Raw genomic sequence first — 14,999 nt, forward strand, 5'->3', positions numbered from 1 at the left:
ATCTATCTATCTATCTATCTATCTATCTATCTATCTATCTATCTATCTATCATCTATCTACCCATTTATCTATCTATCTATCTATCTATCTATCTATCTATCTATCTATCTATCTATCTACTGTCCTGGCTGTTGTTTCTCCTCCCTCCTCTCCTCAGAGTCCCCTCCTTCATCCCCACTCTCAAATCTCTTCTCCTCCATTTCTGTTCAGGAAAGGACAGGCCTCCCATGGATATAAACAAAACATGGCAGATCAAGTTGCAGTTAGACTAAGTACCTCCTTATGTATTAAGGTTGGGCAAGGCTACCCAGTATAAGGAATAGGGTCCCAAAAGCCAGCAAAAGAGTCAGAGACAGTCCTTGTTTCCACTGTTAGGAGTCCCACAAGGAGACTGAGTTCAACAATTATAACATATATGTAGAGTGCCTCAGTCAGTCCCATTCAGGCTCCCTGGTTGTTGATTCAATCTCCATGAGCCCCTGTAAGCCCAGGTTAGTTGATTCTGTGGCTTTTCTTGTGGTGTCTCTGAACTCCCTGGCTCCTACAATCCTTTCTCCCCCTCTTCTGCAAGATTCCCCAGGCTCTGCCTAATGTCTGACTGTGGGTCCGCATCTGTTTCCATAAGTTGCTGGATGAAGCCTTTCTGATGACAGTTGGACTAGCAACCAATCTATGAGAATAGCAGGATATCGCTAAGCATCATTGAACTATTTTTTCTTTTTCTTTTTCTTTTTTTTATTCAAAGTGATTTTATTGCTGTGTACACAAGAGAACTTATGCCACTAGAGGAGAGGCTATGGATGACTCATATTTCCAATTGGGCGGGAGGACCCGATTAGTCTTATGGTAATGAGCCAGCTGGTGAATTCTGCTCTCTATCAGAATCAGGCAGAATTTAGCATCCTTATCCTTTCTGTTCCTCTCAAGATGCTTTTGGACAGCCACCATTTTCTTAATCAAATGGTACAGATCCTCAGGGAGGTCGGGGGAAGGCCTTTTGACTTAGGGATTTTCAGGATTTTATTACCAGTCACAAAATGGACCTGTGCCACACCATGCAAGTTCCTCAGGATCACACCTATCTGGGAGGGAGTCAGACCTTTCTTGGCCAGTTTGTTAACTTGTTCCTTCAAGTCATCAGGTGTCAGCTTCAACCATGTGGGGACACTATGATGGTAGGGCAGAGCAGACGGGGACAGGCCTTCCCAAGAGTGTGCATGCGACCCATGATGGCGGAGATCTGGCAGCAAAGAGCTTGTTTTTGTTTTTCAAGACAGGGTTTCTCTGTGTAATTTTGGTTCTTGTCCTGGATCTCACTCTGTAGACCAGGGTGGCCTTGAACTCACAGAGATCTGCCTGGCTCTGCCTCCCAAGTGCTGGGATTAAAGGTGTGTGCCATAACCGCCGGGCACATTAACCTATTTTTTTGTCCAGTCATGTTTGGTTCTATCATAGGTCTCTGGGTCATCCAGCCTGTGGGTCCTGGTGGCCCAGTCAGTATCAGGGGTGAGCTTACTCTCCTGACATGGGTTTTAGTCTAGATCAGTCATTGCTTGGACACTCCCTCAATTTCTAGGCCACACTTACCCCAGCATGTCCCACAGGCAGGACATACTATAGGTGAAAGGTTATGTGGCTGAGTTGGTGTCCCAATCCCTCTACTTGAAGTCTTGCCTGGTCACAGGGGATGACAAGTTCAGGCTACATATGCACTATTTTTGGGAGTCTTAGCTGGGGCCTTGTAGATTCTTGCGTGATTCCCATGTGCTTTTTCCTGACTTGGAATACCCTCCCCCTGTCCAGTAACCTCTTTCAGTACTCTTCCCCTTCATCCTTCACCAACCTGATCACTCACGTTCCCATCCCTACTTGACCACAGTCCAGAAACCAATTTTTTGATGATGCTGTTTCACTAAGTCTTCACCATGTCAGTGGTACACATCCGAGGTTCCCTGGACTCAGGTCCTGGGTTGTGTAAAAAGTGAAATCAGGGCAGATACCCCAGAGCTGTGCTCAGGTACTCAAGGTCCAGCTTTGAGGGGCTATAGACACCAGCACATGTGGTAACCACAGAAAACAGAAACCGACTCTCACTTGGAGAAGGGGTAACTTCTTGTGGAGTCTCCCTGAAGACTTAGCAGTCTGAAATAGTGTCCTAGTTAGACCCAGCGCAAAGTCACTTGGGGGAAAAGAATTTTAACTGCATAACTGTCTTTATCAAGTCTGGCTGTGGACATATCTGTGAGGGATTGCTTTAATTGATGCAGGAGGGCCCAGGCTGCTATGGGCAGCACCATCTCTAGGCAGATGGTCCTTGACTGATTAAGAAAGCCAGTTAAGTGTAAGACAGAGAGTGATTTTGCTGCCTTGACTTCCTTCAGTGCTACCCAAACCTGGAAGAGAAGTGGATCCTTTGTTTTCTGTGGTGGCTATTCTTGGTTGTCAAACTTGACTACGTCTGGAATGAACTACAATCTAGAAATGGAGGGTACACTTGCAATCTGGACGTCGAGGCAGGAAGACAATGTGCCTTTGATCTGAATCTCGAGGCAGGGCGACACGCCCTAAATCCAGATCTTGAAGTGGGAAGGCACACATTTAATCTTGGCCACATCTTCCCTGGAAGCCTATCTAAAGACAATTGAGGAAGGGTTCATTTGTTCTTTGCCTGCTTGCTCTCATCTTGTTAGCACATGCATTCATTCACTGGCACTGGAGCCAATTTCTTTGGATTCCAGCACATACAGAAGCCTAGTTGAGATACCCAGCCTCATGGGACTGAGAAACTACTAGATTCTTGGACTTTCCATTCACAGCCAGCCATTGTTGGACTGCAGTCTGTAAGTCCAAATATTCCCATATAGAAACAGACATAAGTATGTGTGTGTGTGTGTGTGTGTGTGTGTTAGAGTTTTCATTGCTGTGAAGAGACACCATGACTATGGCAATTCTTATAAAGAAAACATTTAATTGGGGTGCCCTGCTTATAGTTTCAGAGGTGTAGGCTATTATCATATTGATGGAGAGCATGATGGTATGCAAGCTGAGATGCTGCTGGAGCTGAGAGGGTTACATCTTGTAGGCAACAAGAAGTCAATTGACTCAATGGGAAGCATCCTTAGCATAGGAAACCTCAAATCCTACCCAGACAGTGACATACTTTTTTCTACAAGGCCATACCCTCTCTAAGAAAAGAATAATTCTCAGTAGTGCCACTCGCTATGACATTATTTGGGGTGAATTACATTCAAACTACCACTATATATATATTCTCTAAGTTTTGTGACTCTAGAGAACCCCGACTAATACACTTTCCTAAACTGTTTTTTCTCAAGGTGTTTTTTTTTTTAATCACAGTGGGAGAAACAGCATATAGAGAACAACAGCTATCACATCCTTTTGAATCAATTTTCTATGTATATAAGAACCAAACCCCTTACTTCCCTGTGGCCAAAACAAAGGAAAGATTTAGATGCCAGAGACTTGGCAGTGAGTGCAGGTGCAGCCCTACATTGGTGTCCTCTCCTTTGAGTCTCAAGATAAGTATCCCAGGACTTTATTTTGAAAATTTGGAGGTACAAGGCTCCTACCAAGGATCTCCATCCTCTGGATGTACACTATTTTTAAATGTAGTCCAGGTCTTCCCAGGAAAGATCTGGAACCCTGCCTAGACCCACCCTATACTAGATGGAATTAGGAGTTCTAGAGAGTACAGTGAACAGGATGATAGGCCCTCTATCCCACCTGTGCTCAGGGTATCAGGGCAGGTCACAGTTGACGTGTTAACCCTCTTTCCTGAAGTCCTAGATATGAGACTTCAGTTTTCCAAGTGATCACCAGGACACATACTCAACAATTAGACAACTCTTTCCTTGAGTCATGACCTTAAGTAGGAGACTCATTTCCATGACTGTTCCTCAGCCCTGCTCTGACCTACTGGCTGCTTCATGTGTCTGAGAATATCTTTATGCATGGGGAACGTGAAAGTCCCCTCGCTTCAGGCATCCTTCATAGACAGGATTTCTACCAGGGAATCACCTAGGCAAAGGACAAAGATGACCCAGGAAAATAGGGAGGACATGGGCTCACCCAACACACAGATCATCCAACACAGGAGTCCAGAATATTGTCTTGAATTCCTCCATAGGAAGAGGGAGCTTTTCCAGGACACAGAGGTCATGTCTTTCCCAATACTGAGGACATGAAACTCCTCACACAATGGCTCTTGGGCCTCTCTCCAGGATCATAACTTTGACTGGTGACACTAGTGAAAAAGAATTGATCTCCATCCCTATTGATCATTCAGCTGGCCCCTTTCTAGCTTTAACTGGCATCTGCCACCTTCTGCTTGGTGTAAATCCCACCTCCCCAGAGCATTGAGAACACAGGGCAGACCAGATGCTCAGCTGGGTCTCTGTGTCACAAGGACACATAAGCAGGATGGGACTCCCTCTGGTGCTGACAGACCCAAGGCCAGGACAGAGCAGCAGATGTCAGTCCTGGGATGAGCCATTGTTCTCTGAGGGCATGGGGATGCTTATCAGCCTTGTTGCTCAATGTGCTGCTTGGAGGAGAAATGTAAAGGGAAGTAGATATGGATGCCGGAAGCACTGGGAGTGGAGGGGACAAAATACCGCCACCCAGAGCCCACTGGATTCTGGGAAGTGCTCCTGCCTGGGAGGACACTCAGCTCATAGGGAGGAAGAACAGAAGAGACTGAGCACCTTGCTGGAGCTGAAGCTTTCCTCCTCAGAGGGCAGACAGTGAGAAGAGAGATGGAGGTGTCCTTTATGATTTCTTGCAAGGGATGCACCCCCTGGCAGGGGCTCTTGCTCACAGGTAAGTGTACCCACTCTCTAGCCATGTGGGGGAGGGGAACTCAGAAGCAAGCTGGAGTTTCGTAAAGAGGACAGGATCTTGAGAGAAGACTTGAGGTTTTTGTCTGTAGTCACAGGGCAGAAGGTAGAGTGAGGGACAGAGGCTCAGCAATCTGAAGATCTCAGTGGACAGGAGGTGATGAGGGGAAGTTAAAAGCCCCAAACACTTCCTATTCATAGTCAATTGCATTGGCTCAAATGTTCTGAAGTCTGATGGCAGCAATGACAGTGTGACTCTCAGTGGAACTGAAACGGGGTAGGGCAGAGAGATGGCTCAGTGTGTGGAGACATGGCAACCTGCATTCAGTCCTCAGCTCTCACAGGGTAGATAGAGGGAACAGACTCCCACAGGCCCTTCTCTGCCCTCAACACAGCTGCTGTGGCACGGACCTGCTCATATGTACACTGAGACATGTGCCTTTAGAAATATATACTTAGAGTATATAAGTGAATGTAAAAAAATTTAAATCACTCTTGAGTATAATTATTGCCCTTAGCTACAAATGGGAATTATGTAGATAAATCCATGGACACACTTTCCTAACTTCCTTCCTTGCTTCCTTCCATCCATCCTTCCTTCCTTTCTTCATTTCTTCCTTCCTTTCTCCCTCCCTCCATCCCTCCCTCCCTCCCTCCCTCCCCCTTTCTCCCTCCCTCCCTCTTTTGCTCCCTTCACTACTTCCTTCCTTCTACTTTTCCTTCCTTCCTTTTTTCTTTTTTCACCCACCCCAACACAGTGTTTCTCTGTATATTCCTGACTATCCTAGAACTCACTGTGTAGACCAGGCTGGCCTCATACTCAGAGAACTGCCTGCTTTGACTTTTGAATTGCTGTGATTTAGGATGTGCATCACCACCTCCCAGCTTCTTTCAATTTTTATTTCTTCATTGATGTTTGAGACTATTTTAGGAACTGAACCTTCCTAAAAGGTCACACCAATCCCTATCCTTACACAGCCCTGGATCTATCAGATTCAAAGTCAGTGTATCCAGAGGTGGATACCAGGAGATGACTGATAACACAAAGAGAACAGAGGAAGAAAATGTCAGAACATAAGGACCCCCTAGAGGAGGAGGTCAGAGTGGCTTCCTCACAAGAAATACTCTTTATGTGAGGAGGGTATGGGGACACTGAAGGGGAGAGCCAGGCAGACAAGTGAGAAGGTTTTTCCCTATAGAGGAAAAGACACAGTCAGAGGCTCTGAGGAAATGGAGGTCATGTTGCTCCCTTCCATCAAGCATGGTTAGCACATTTCTAGTCAAACACCTAAGCTGAGTCATGATCACATCTGCTCAATATTGATGCTTTCCCCCTTTCTCCTTGTAGCCTCCCTTTTAAGCTGCTGGTATCAACCCACCACTGCCCAAATCACCATTGAACTGCCGCCCAATGTGTTCGAAGGAGACAATGTCCTTCTACAGGTCCACAATCTGCCAGATAATCTGCTAGCCTTTGCTTGGTACAAAGGCGTGACAAATTTGAAACGTGGAATTGCCATCTATTCACTGAAATACAATTTAAGTGTAACAGGGCCTGTACACAGCGGAAGAGAGACAGTGTACAGCAATGGATCCCTGCTGCTCCAGAGTGTCACCCACAAGGACACAGGATTCTACACCTTTCGAACCATAAGTAGACAAGCAGAAATTGTATCAGTGACATCCATGTACCTCCACGTGCACAGTAAGTGATTCTTCTTGAACTCTGGGTGCTGGGTGGGGTTCTTTCCACTGGACACACAGAGAAATGCCAAATCCAGCCTGTGCCTACTTCCCCTCTGCATGTGTCTGCATGTCGGGGTTTGAGCATTTGGTGTGGGACACATATGGTAGAGAATAACTGCAGTAGTTCAGAATCCTTCATTTGATCTCACTTTGCACACAAGTGGATGCATGGTAGGTAACTCAGCCTAGGATATCAACCTCTGTCTAGACTGTTGGTGTTCTCCCCAGGATGTGTCCTTGAGAAAGACCATGAGTGATGAATGTAGTGAGTGGTTGAGGAAAAATGGGATTCACAAAGGGAAGTGAGGGACATCTGGAGCCCTGGATCCAGACCTCTGTCCCAGACTCAACTTCTGATGGTCCTGAGTAGCATTTGTAATGGTTGGATTTTGACTTCCCTATGGTTGGGAACAGGGAGAACATAGCTAGGCAGATATCCAGGCCATTAACTAACTGTCCTGATGGGCTTATGAGACTTCACAAGAAGGCCAGGGTCTCTGAAAAGAGGGACTGAATGCACAGGTCCTCCTGACAGGTTCTTGTCCCCTGTGGTACAACTCATGGAATTCTTCCCTTCAGGGAAATGGCTGCAGGCTCTGCTAATCTGGATAGCTCCCAGAAGTGAACTGCAGTTCCTGCAGTGATCACCAGGGGGAGGATCACACGTAGTCAACACTCAAGACTATTTGCCTGAGCCAGGAATTTACCTTGTATCCTGCCTCCCACTCTTATCCCTACAGACCTGGAGGTCACTGACACAGCCTTCTCCAAACTACTGGCTTCTTCCTGAATCTGATATACTTCCAGGGGTTCATGCTCATTTCCCCTTTATGTATTTCCTTTGGAAAGATAACGGTAGCCAGGGGAATTAGCTAGACAGAGGTCCAAGGCATCTATAAATGCCAGAGAGCACAGAGGTAGACCCATTAACACAGTCAGCAAACAGGAAGTGTGCGCATTCTCTTAAAATCATGCATGAGGTGGTGGAGCCCTGAGTCCTCTTTATAGGACTTAGGTCACCTCCTCCCACACACTCAGAATTGGAAACTCATGACAAACTGTTTCTGAGCCTTTGTCCAGGGCCAGATCCCTCACTAGTGACTGCAGTGAGAATAGATGTCCCCTGCCTGCACATCACTGAGCTTGTGCTTTTGGAGTCCCCACAGATCCTTTTGACACTTCGCTGAGAGCAACTTCCATGTTTCTAGAGTATTGAGAACACAGAACAGTCTCGGCACCCAGCTGGGTTTCCATGTCTCAGCAAAGTGCAGAGGTTCCCTCTTTGCTCACAGAACAAGGCCAGGACACAGCAGAGGGCAGCTCCAGGGTGAGCTGTGTTTTCTCAGGGCACAGGGATGCTCAGTTTGTTGCTCACTGTGTGGTCTGGAGGACTAAGACATAAAGAGAGAAGGGGAGAGGGACATGGGAAAGCACTGAGAGTGAGGGGCCAGAGCAGGGTTTGGAAGACAGAACCATCCCCTGCCTGTGGAAGTCCTGGAGATGCTCCTGCCTAGGAGGAGGCTCAGCTCAGATGGGGGAATGAGAGTACAGGCTGGGAGCAGAAGTGCCACAGGGGAAGGACAGATCAAGCCACAGAGACCATGGAGACACTCGTTTCCCCCTATGTAAAGGATATATTACCCATCCGGGGCTCCTGCTCACAGGTGAGGAGACTACAGTTTGACAGCATGTGAGAGCACAGGACTGATCTACTGTCTGACGTCTCCTAAGGGGGACAAGGACCTGAGAGGAGTCTTGGGGTTTGTAGGGAGAAGACAAAGGGAAGCAGCAGGAAATATTTGGCTAATAAGAAAAAGTAAGGGTGAGACTGTTTTTATCCAAGCTTTATCACTGTGGCCACAACCATCTGAAGACTGATGTTAGGAGCTATGACTTCATAAATAGAAAAACAAGCTATTGTTGCTCAATGACATGGCTCAGGGGATATAAGCATTTGTCTCATTGTCTGACTACCTGAGAACCAAGGATCACAAGTTGTAACCTGACCTCCATCTAGGTAGTGTGTCCTGCATCCACCCATACACCCTGAGACATGGTCCTACACACAAACTCACACACAGATATAATAAGTAAAAGTGTAAAAAAATCAAAGCAAATGGAGGCATTCATCACTGTATTCCCAAACCTATGAATTTCTGAAATAAATCCATGGGCATACAGGGTCCGGGGACATCATCCATTCTTTCATTCTCCACAGGTAAGTAGTTTTTTTCTAGGCAGACTTTAAAAAAGGGAAGACCAATCCTGTTTGTCACATTCCTCAGTCCTACTTGACTGGAAGACAGAGCAGGAAAAAAAAGCTAGAAGGTGAAGTCAGGTGTTGATTGGAACCATAAGAGGTGGAGGACAACAACAAAGAGTCAGAGAGTGAAGACAAGATGTGTAGAGGAAGAGGTCAGAGAGGCATTTCCTCAGTATCTACACCGGATGTGAGCAGGGGTCTCAGGGTAGTGAGCTGGGGCCATGTTGACAATTGAGGAGGGAGCCCCATACAGAAGAAATGACATACACAGGGACTCAGAGTGAACAGAGGTCACGTGCTGACCTCCACCAAGTAGGACAGGGAGACACTCACCCATACCCCTAGGCTGAGCAATGGACACATCCACGTAGGACATGGCCCCATTTTAGCCAAATACACAGGTCCCTAAATTGATGGTTATCTCTCTCTTCCCTTCTAGCCTCCATTTTAACCTATGCACACCCTCCCACCTCTGTTCAGCCCACTATTGAATCAGTGCCACCCAGAGTTGCAGAAGGAGCAAGCGTTCTTCTACTTGTTCACAATCTCCAGGAGAATCTTCTAGGCCTTTTCTGGTACAAAGGTGTGATTGTGTTCAAGAACCATGAAGTTGCCCGACACATGGTAGGCAAGAATTCAAGTGTGCCGGGCCCTGCACACAGTGGCAGAGAGACCATGTACAGCAATGGATCCCTACTGCTCCACAACATCACCCTGAATGATATCGGATTCTACACCCTACGAACTCTGAGTAGAGACCTGAAAATGAAATTAACACATGTGCAACTCCAGGTGGACAGTAAGTGATTGTGATCACTCTGTGCCGGGTGGGATTAAGACACACAGGACTGTCATGCCTAGCCAGTGCCTACCTTCCCTCTCCATTTCATGCCCATATTGGAGTTTGAGCATTTAGTACAGGACACACATGGTGGAGACAAATGGCCATAGATCAGACCCCATCTCATGATTCCCCTTGTATCAAGGGAGAACTTGATGGAAAGTAACTCAGTTTAAGATGTCTGAGTTGACCCATTCTCCGGAGGCTCTAGCCATGCATGTGAAGAACCCATGACAACCTCACAGACTGGTGATCACTAGGAAGCCCTGGTCCTAGTCATTTGCTACTCAACTACACATGACCCTGGGGAGTATTTTGCCCAGACTGGTATCTTATTTCCTTTGAGATGACAGGAAAAAATGTTTTGGCCATCCATGTCAAACTGTGGCATTTCATAGCTCTAAACATGAGAGTTTCATATATAAAAGTCCAGGATTGATGCAGAGAGAATGGAGGAGTGATGCTTACTGGCTTGCTCCTCACAGCTTGCTCAGCCTGCTTCTTCTTTCTTTTTTTTCTTGTTTTTTTCTGGGACAGGATTTCTCTGTGTAGCTTTGCTCCTTTCCTGGAACTCACTTGGTAGCCCAGACTGGCCTCGAACTCACAGAGATCTGCCTGGCTCTGCCTCCCAAGTGCTGGGATTAAAGGCATGCACCATCACCACCCGGCCTCTTTTTTTCTTTTTTGGTTTTTCGAGACAGGGTTTCTCTGTGTAGCTTTGCGCCTTTCCTGGAACTCACTTGGTAGCCCAGGCTGGCCTTGAACTCACAGAAATCCGCCTGGCTCTGCCTCCCGAGTGCTGGGATTAAAGGCGTGCGCCACCACCGCCCGGCTCAGCCTGCTTCTTATAGCAGATAGGACCACTAGCCCAGACCTGGATGTATTCTCATTGGGTTTCACCTTTCTATGTCAATCACCAATTTAAAAAAGAAATGTCCTACAGGTTTCCCAACACTTCACTTTGTTGATGGCATTTTCATTTGATGCTTCCTCTGTCAAATTGATTCTAGCTTGTGTCAAGTTGACAAAAGTTATTCTGCCTAGTTCCTGAGTGTTTTCTGATACCTAAGTCTGCCGAGAAGACCACAGTGCTCCCGCCTTCATCCAGCACTAGCCCCGGGGGCTACAGTGCAGAGCATCAAGGACATCTAGAAGGTGAAGTCAGAGGTTGACTGAAGCCACAAAGAAAAACTGAGAAAAAGTCAGAAAGTGAGGATCCAGGGTATATAGAGAAAAAGGTCAGAGGAGACATCATCACAAACCTCAGTGTGTGTGAGTGTGAGCAGTGTCTGACTGAGGGCAGTGAGGGTCAGCTATGTAGACATCCTGGGAGAGAGTTCCATGGAGAGAAATGACACATTCAGTGGACTAAGGGAATGGAGGACATCACGTTTCTGAACTCTCCCCAGGTGGGATATGCATACCCACACCTACATCTCTAGGTTCAACCATGAATCCATCTCCTCAGGACAGAGGTCATCATCTATCCACCAAGCACAATGACCCCATGAAATGACTATTTCTCTTCTTATTTCCAGCCTCCCTTTCTGCTTGCTGCAACCCTCTCACTTCTGCTCCACTCACCATAGAACCAGTGCCACAGAATGCTGCTGAAGGGGAAAGCGTTCTTCTCCTTGTTCATAATCTGCCAGAAGATCTGCGAACCTTTTCCTGGTACAAAGGGGTGCATAGCATGCAGAACCTTAAAATTGCAGACTATAGCAGAGCCATAAATTACATCATCAGGGGACCTGCCTACAGAGGAAGAGAGATGGTGTACACCAACGGTTCTCTGCTGCTCCAGGGCATCACTGAGAAAGATGCAGGATTCTACACACTTCAAACTTCAAACAGAGATTTCATAATTGAAAAAGCATATGTGCAACTCCATGTGAAGAGTAAGTGACTCTCTATGGCCTCAGGCTGATGACTGTGGCTTATCCTACTTCATACACTGAACTGTCAGGACTGGGCTGTGCCTTCTCTCTCTCCCACTCACTGTGCCCCCACACTGGGGTTTGGACTCTTACTGCAGGATACACATAGTGTAGACAAACTGCAATAGGTCAGACCTACTCACCTGTCTCCACCTGCAGAGAAGAGGACATGCTCTGGGTAAACTAAACCCCAGGATGTCAGCTTCATCCCAGACACTTTGGGCTTTCACCATGCACATGATCACAGAAAGACTCTGTGGGAGTCAGGCAGGCCCTGGCTGATGAAGCCATGGGGTTCTCACAGAGAATACCAGGAAACCCTGGCTCCAAATCTCTGTTCCTGATTAGACTCCAGATGACACTAGGGAGCTTTTTGTCACTGTTTGCTTTTGACTTCCTGTTAGAGCTGACAGGGAACAAGGCTTTATGGACTGTCCAAGACCCATAGAGTATGGAGTTAGCTGCCATGACAGCTGCAGTTCATAGGTCACCGGGCATCTCCTTCTCCTGAGTCTCAGTGGACAGGTGCCAGGATGTAAGCCAACTCTTCTCATGGGCTTAGGATATTTCACAGGATAGTCAGGATCCCTGAAGGGAGTGACAGTTCTCCAGGAAGCTACTTGTCCTCAAGGGCCCAGTCAAAGGAATTCTTTTCTTCGGGAAAAGAGAAACAGATGCCGCTGAGATGAGCAGCTTACCCAGATCCCAAGGTCAGGCCTTTACTTATACCTTAACCTTAACTCATAGACATGGCAATGATCATGCACTGTGTGTCCTATTATAAGGAAACTGAGGCACAGGTAACAGTGCCTGAATCAGGATCACACAGTCCATGGGTGGCAGATCCAAAGTGCAAGATATTATCTTCACAGTTCTAACTTATCTACCATGGAGGTTTGATTAAGTGTGAACTATAGGGGGGCTGGTTGAGATCTCTGAAGGACTAGTGTTATTTGTTCTCCTCCTCTGTTTCTTTGCAGAGCCTGTGTCAGAGCCCTTTTTGCGAGTCACTGACACCACAGTCCCAGTACAGGGCTCTGTGGTTTTCACTTGCCTCTCAGCCAACACTGGAATCTCCATCCGCTGGGTCTTCAATAATCAGAGCCTGCAGCTCACAGAGAGGATGACCCTGTCCCCAACAAAGTGTGGACTCAGCATAGATCCTGTCAGGAGGGAGGATGCTGGACAGTATAAGTGTGAGGTCTCCAACACAGTCAGTTCAAAGACCAGTCTCCCAGTCAGGCTGGCTGTGGTGAATTAGTGACCTGTCTTCTCATCTTACAGAAAGGTGAGGGCATTTCTTTATCAATGAGGTACAAAAAGGAGTAAAGTCAAATGGTAAAAATTATCAGTTACCACTCGGGTAGCGCCAGCATGGTAACTCATGCCTGTAATCCTGGGATAAATGTGTGCACAAGGAAAGGACAGGATTCAAAGTGAGATTTGATCTTCAAAAGAAAACGAAGACATCAACATGGTAATCAATACCGCAAAGGGGTTAAGACTTAGGTTTCAGATCAAATCCATAGCCAGCACTCAGAATCAATGGGAATTAACTACAAGAACCCCCCAAAATGTCATATTCTCTGAGTCCCCTGTTAAATGGTACAGTGTTTGCATGGAGATTACCATCCTCTCATATGCTCCAATAGTTTTGCTTAACATCAATGCTCTCTAGACAACAGTCATCCATGTGTAGTGAGGAAGAGTGACAGGAAAAGGTATTGTCCATGTTTCACTGTGGACATAACTGTTTCCTGAATAGTGTTGATGTACAGTTTGATATATAGGTGGAAATCCTTCACTTAAGGTCACACTGTACTGTTTCATCCTGAGAGTGGCATTAACATTGTGATGACCGTGTACATGGTTTTTTTTCCTGGATGTATATATATATTATACATTATACATAATATATGGAAGATATAATATATCGAATCTGCATAGTATATATACACGTGTGTGTGTGTGTGTGTATGTGTGTGTGTGTGTGTGTGTGTGTGTGTGTGTGTGTGTGTGTGTGTAATTTCTTCCTTTAGCAATTTTGAAGCATACAGCATAGTGGCATGAAGCACATTTATATTGTCATGTGATCATCACCATTGTCCATTTCCAAATCTCATCATGCTACCTCAAGCCCTGTATAACTCCATCTACTGCTATCTCTGTGCATGTGACAAAACAAGACATTAAATTTTGTGGTCAATATTAATTTACCAAAGTACAGTTCAGGTGGGTGTGTTTGTTCACCAATTTCAGAAATTTCTGTAGACGTTTTAGGATTTTCTACAGATAAGTTCATGTCATCTTCAGACATATTTTACAGCTGAATAACTGGTCACTTTTCATTTCTTTGTGTTGCCTAATTGTTCTGTCTAGGACTCCTAAGGGAATACTGAACAGAAGTGGCCACAGCAGCATCCTGGTGTTGATCCTGGTCTTAGAGGAAAAGCTGTCAGTGTCTCCACTGAATGCTGAGGTGGCTGTGATTTTTTTCATGTGTGCCCCTGCTACACTGGCCTATCCTCTACCTAGTTTGTCTGTTTTCATCATTAAAAACTGTTCACTTTTGTCAAGTGTCTTTATTGATTCAGGTATGTGTTATTCATGAAGTCAGTTTTGTGTCTCTTCAGGCTTCTATCTCAGTAGGTTCCGGGCTTCTAGGAATTTGTCTGCTTCATCTAGCCCACCCAATGGTTAGCACACAACTATAAAGTACTCATGGAATTCTTAGTGTTCTAAGAATGGACAGTAAGGCCTCATATTTTACTTCTAGTATTAGTAACATTAATCTTTTTTTTTGAAACAAGGTTTTTCTTTGTAGCTCTGGCTGTCCTTCAATTAGCTCTGTAGATGGACTGACCCAGAACTCAGAAATCTGCCTCTCTTTGCCTCCCAAGGACAGGGGATAACAACATATGTGACCATCACACAGCCAATAATGTTAAGCTTTAAAAAACAAAATTAATAAATTAAAATTTGTCAATACTATTAATAACTGTGAATCATAATATTTTGACTCATTGAGTTTCTCTACTCTTATTATTTATTTGTATCATATTCTAATTCATGGGAACAGAGGCAGAGACAATGGAGGAACAGTGCTTCCTGGCTTGCTGTCCATCATTTGCTCAGTTAACTTGTTTTTGTAAAGTCCAGGATGACCTGCCTAGGGATGGCACCATCCTCAGTGGGCTGTGCCCTCACAAATCAAGCAATAATTATGTTAATGCTGTGCTGTATAGATGTACCTACAAAGCAAGATGATGTAGGAAATTCATTGAGGTTCCCCAGGTGTCTCTAGTTTGTGTCAGGTAACACAAACTAACCAGCACACCTCTTGCACAATGTGGAT

The 14,999-nt window shown here is 45.8% G+C and overlaps 1 protein-coding gene and 1 pseudogene across 1 annotated transcript; one reads left to right on the plus strand and one right to left on the minus strand.

Annotated features, from left to right (window-relative positions):
• Nucleotides 1–775: 775 nt before the first annotated feature.
• LOC102906599 (small ribosomal subunit protein uS15 pseudogene) lies at nt 776–1,229 on the minus strand (annotated as a pseudogene).
• Nucleotides 1,230–4,634: 3,405 nt separating this feature from the next.
• LOC102906908 (pregnancy-specific glycoprotein 22-like) lies at nt 4,635–14,215 on the plus strand. The gene is made up of 6 exons (XM_006997650.3): nt 4,635–4,840; nt 6,206–6,562; nt 9,306–9,665; nt 11,246–11,605; nt 12,625–12,932; nt 14,024–14,215. Exons 1-5 carry the CDS (start codon nt 4,777–4,779, stop codon nt 12,903–12,905), a joined length of 1,422 nt encoding a protein of 473 aa, XP_006997712.2. The 5' UTR covers nt 4,635–4,776; the 3' UTR covers nt 12,906–12,932; nt 14,024–14,215.
• The last annotated feature ends 784 nt before the right edge of the window (nt 14,216–14,999 follow it).

The sequence above is a fragment of the Peromyscus maniculatus genome, chromosome 1 (assembly GCF_049852395.1).
Source record: "Peromyscus maniculatus bairdii isolate BWxNUB_F1_BW_parent chromosome 1, HU_Pman_BW_mat_3.1, whole genome shotgun sequence".
In the NCBI taxonomy this organism is placed as follows: Eukaryota; Metazoa; Chordata; class Mammalia; order Rodentia; family Cricetidae; genus Peromyscus; species Peromyscus maniculatus.

Excerpts from the sequence above, each read along its gene's own strand:
- LOC102906908 (XM_006997650.3), top strand. The coding sequence starts at position 4,777 with ATGGAGGTGTCCTTTATGATTTCTTGCAAGGGATGCACCCCCTGGCAG. Across the intron at positions 9,666-11,245 it reads TGTGCAACTCCAGGTGGACA|CCTCCCTTTCTGCTTGCTGC; the intron begins GTAAGTGATTGT and ends TCTTATTTCCAG. Across the intron at positions 11,606-12,624 it reads TGTGCAACTCCATGTGAAGA|AGCCTGTGTCAGAGCCCTTT; the intron begins GTAAGTGACTCT and ends GTTTCTTTGCAG.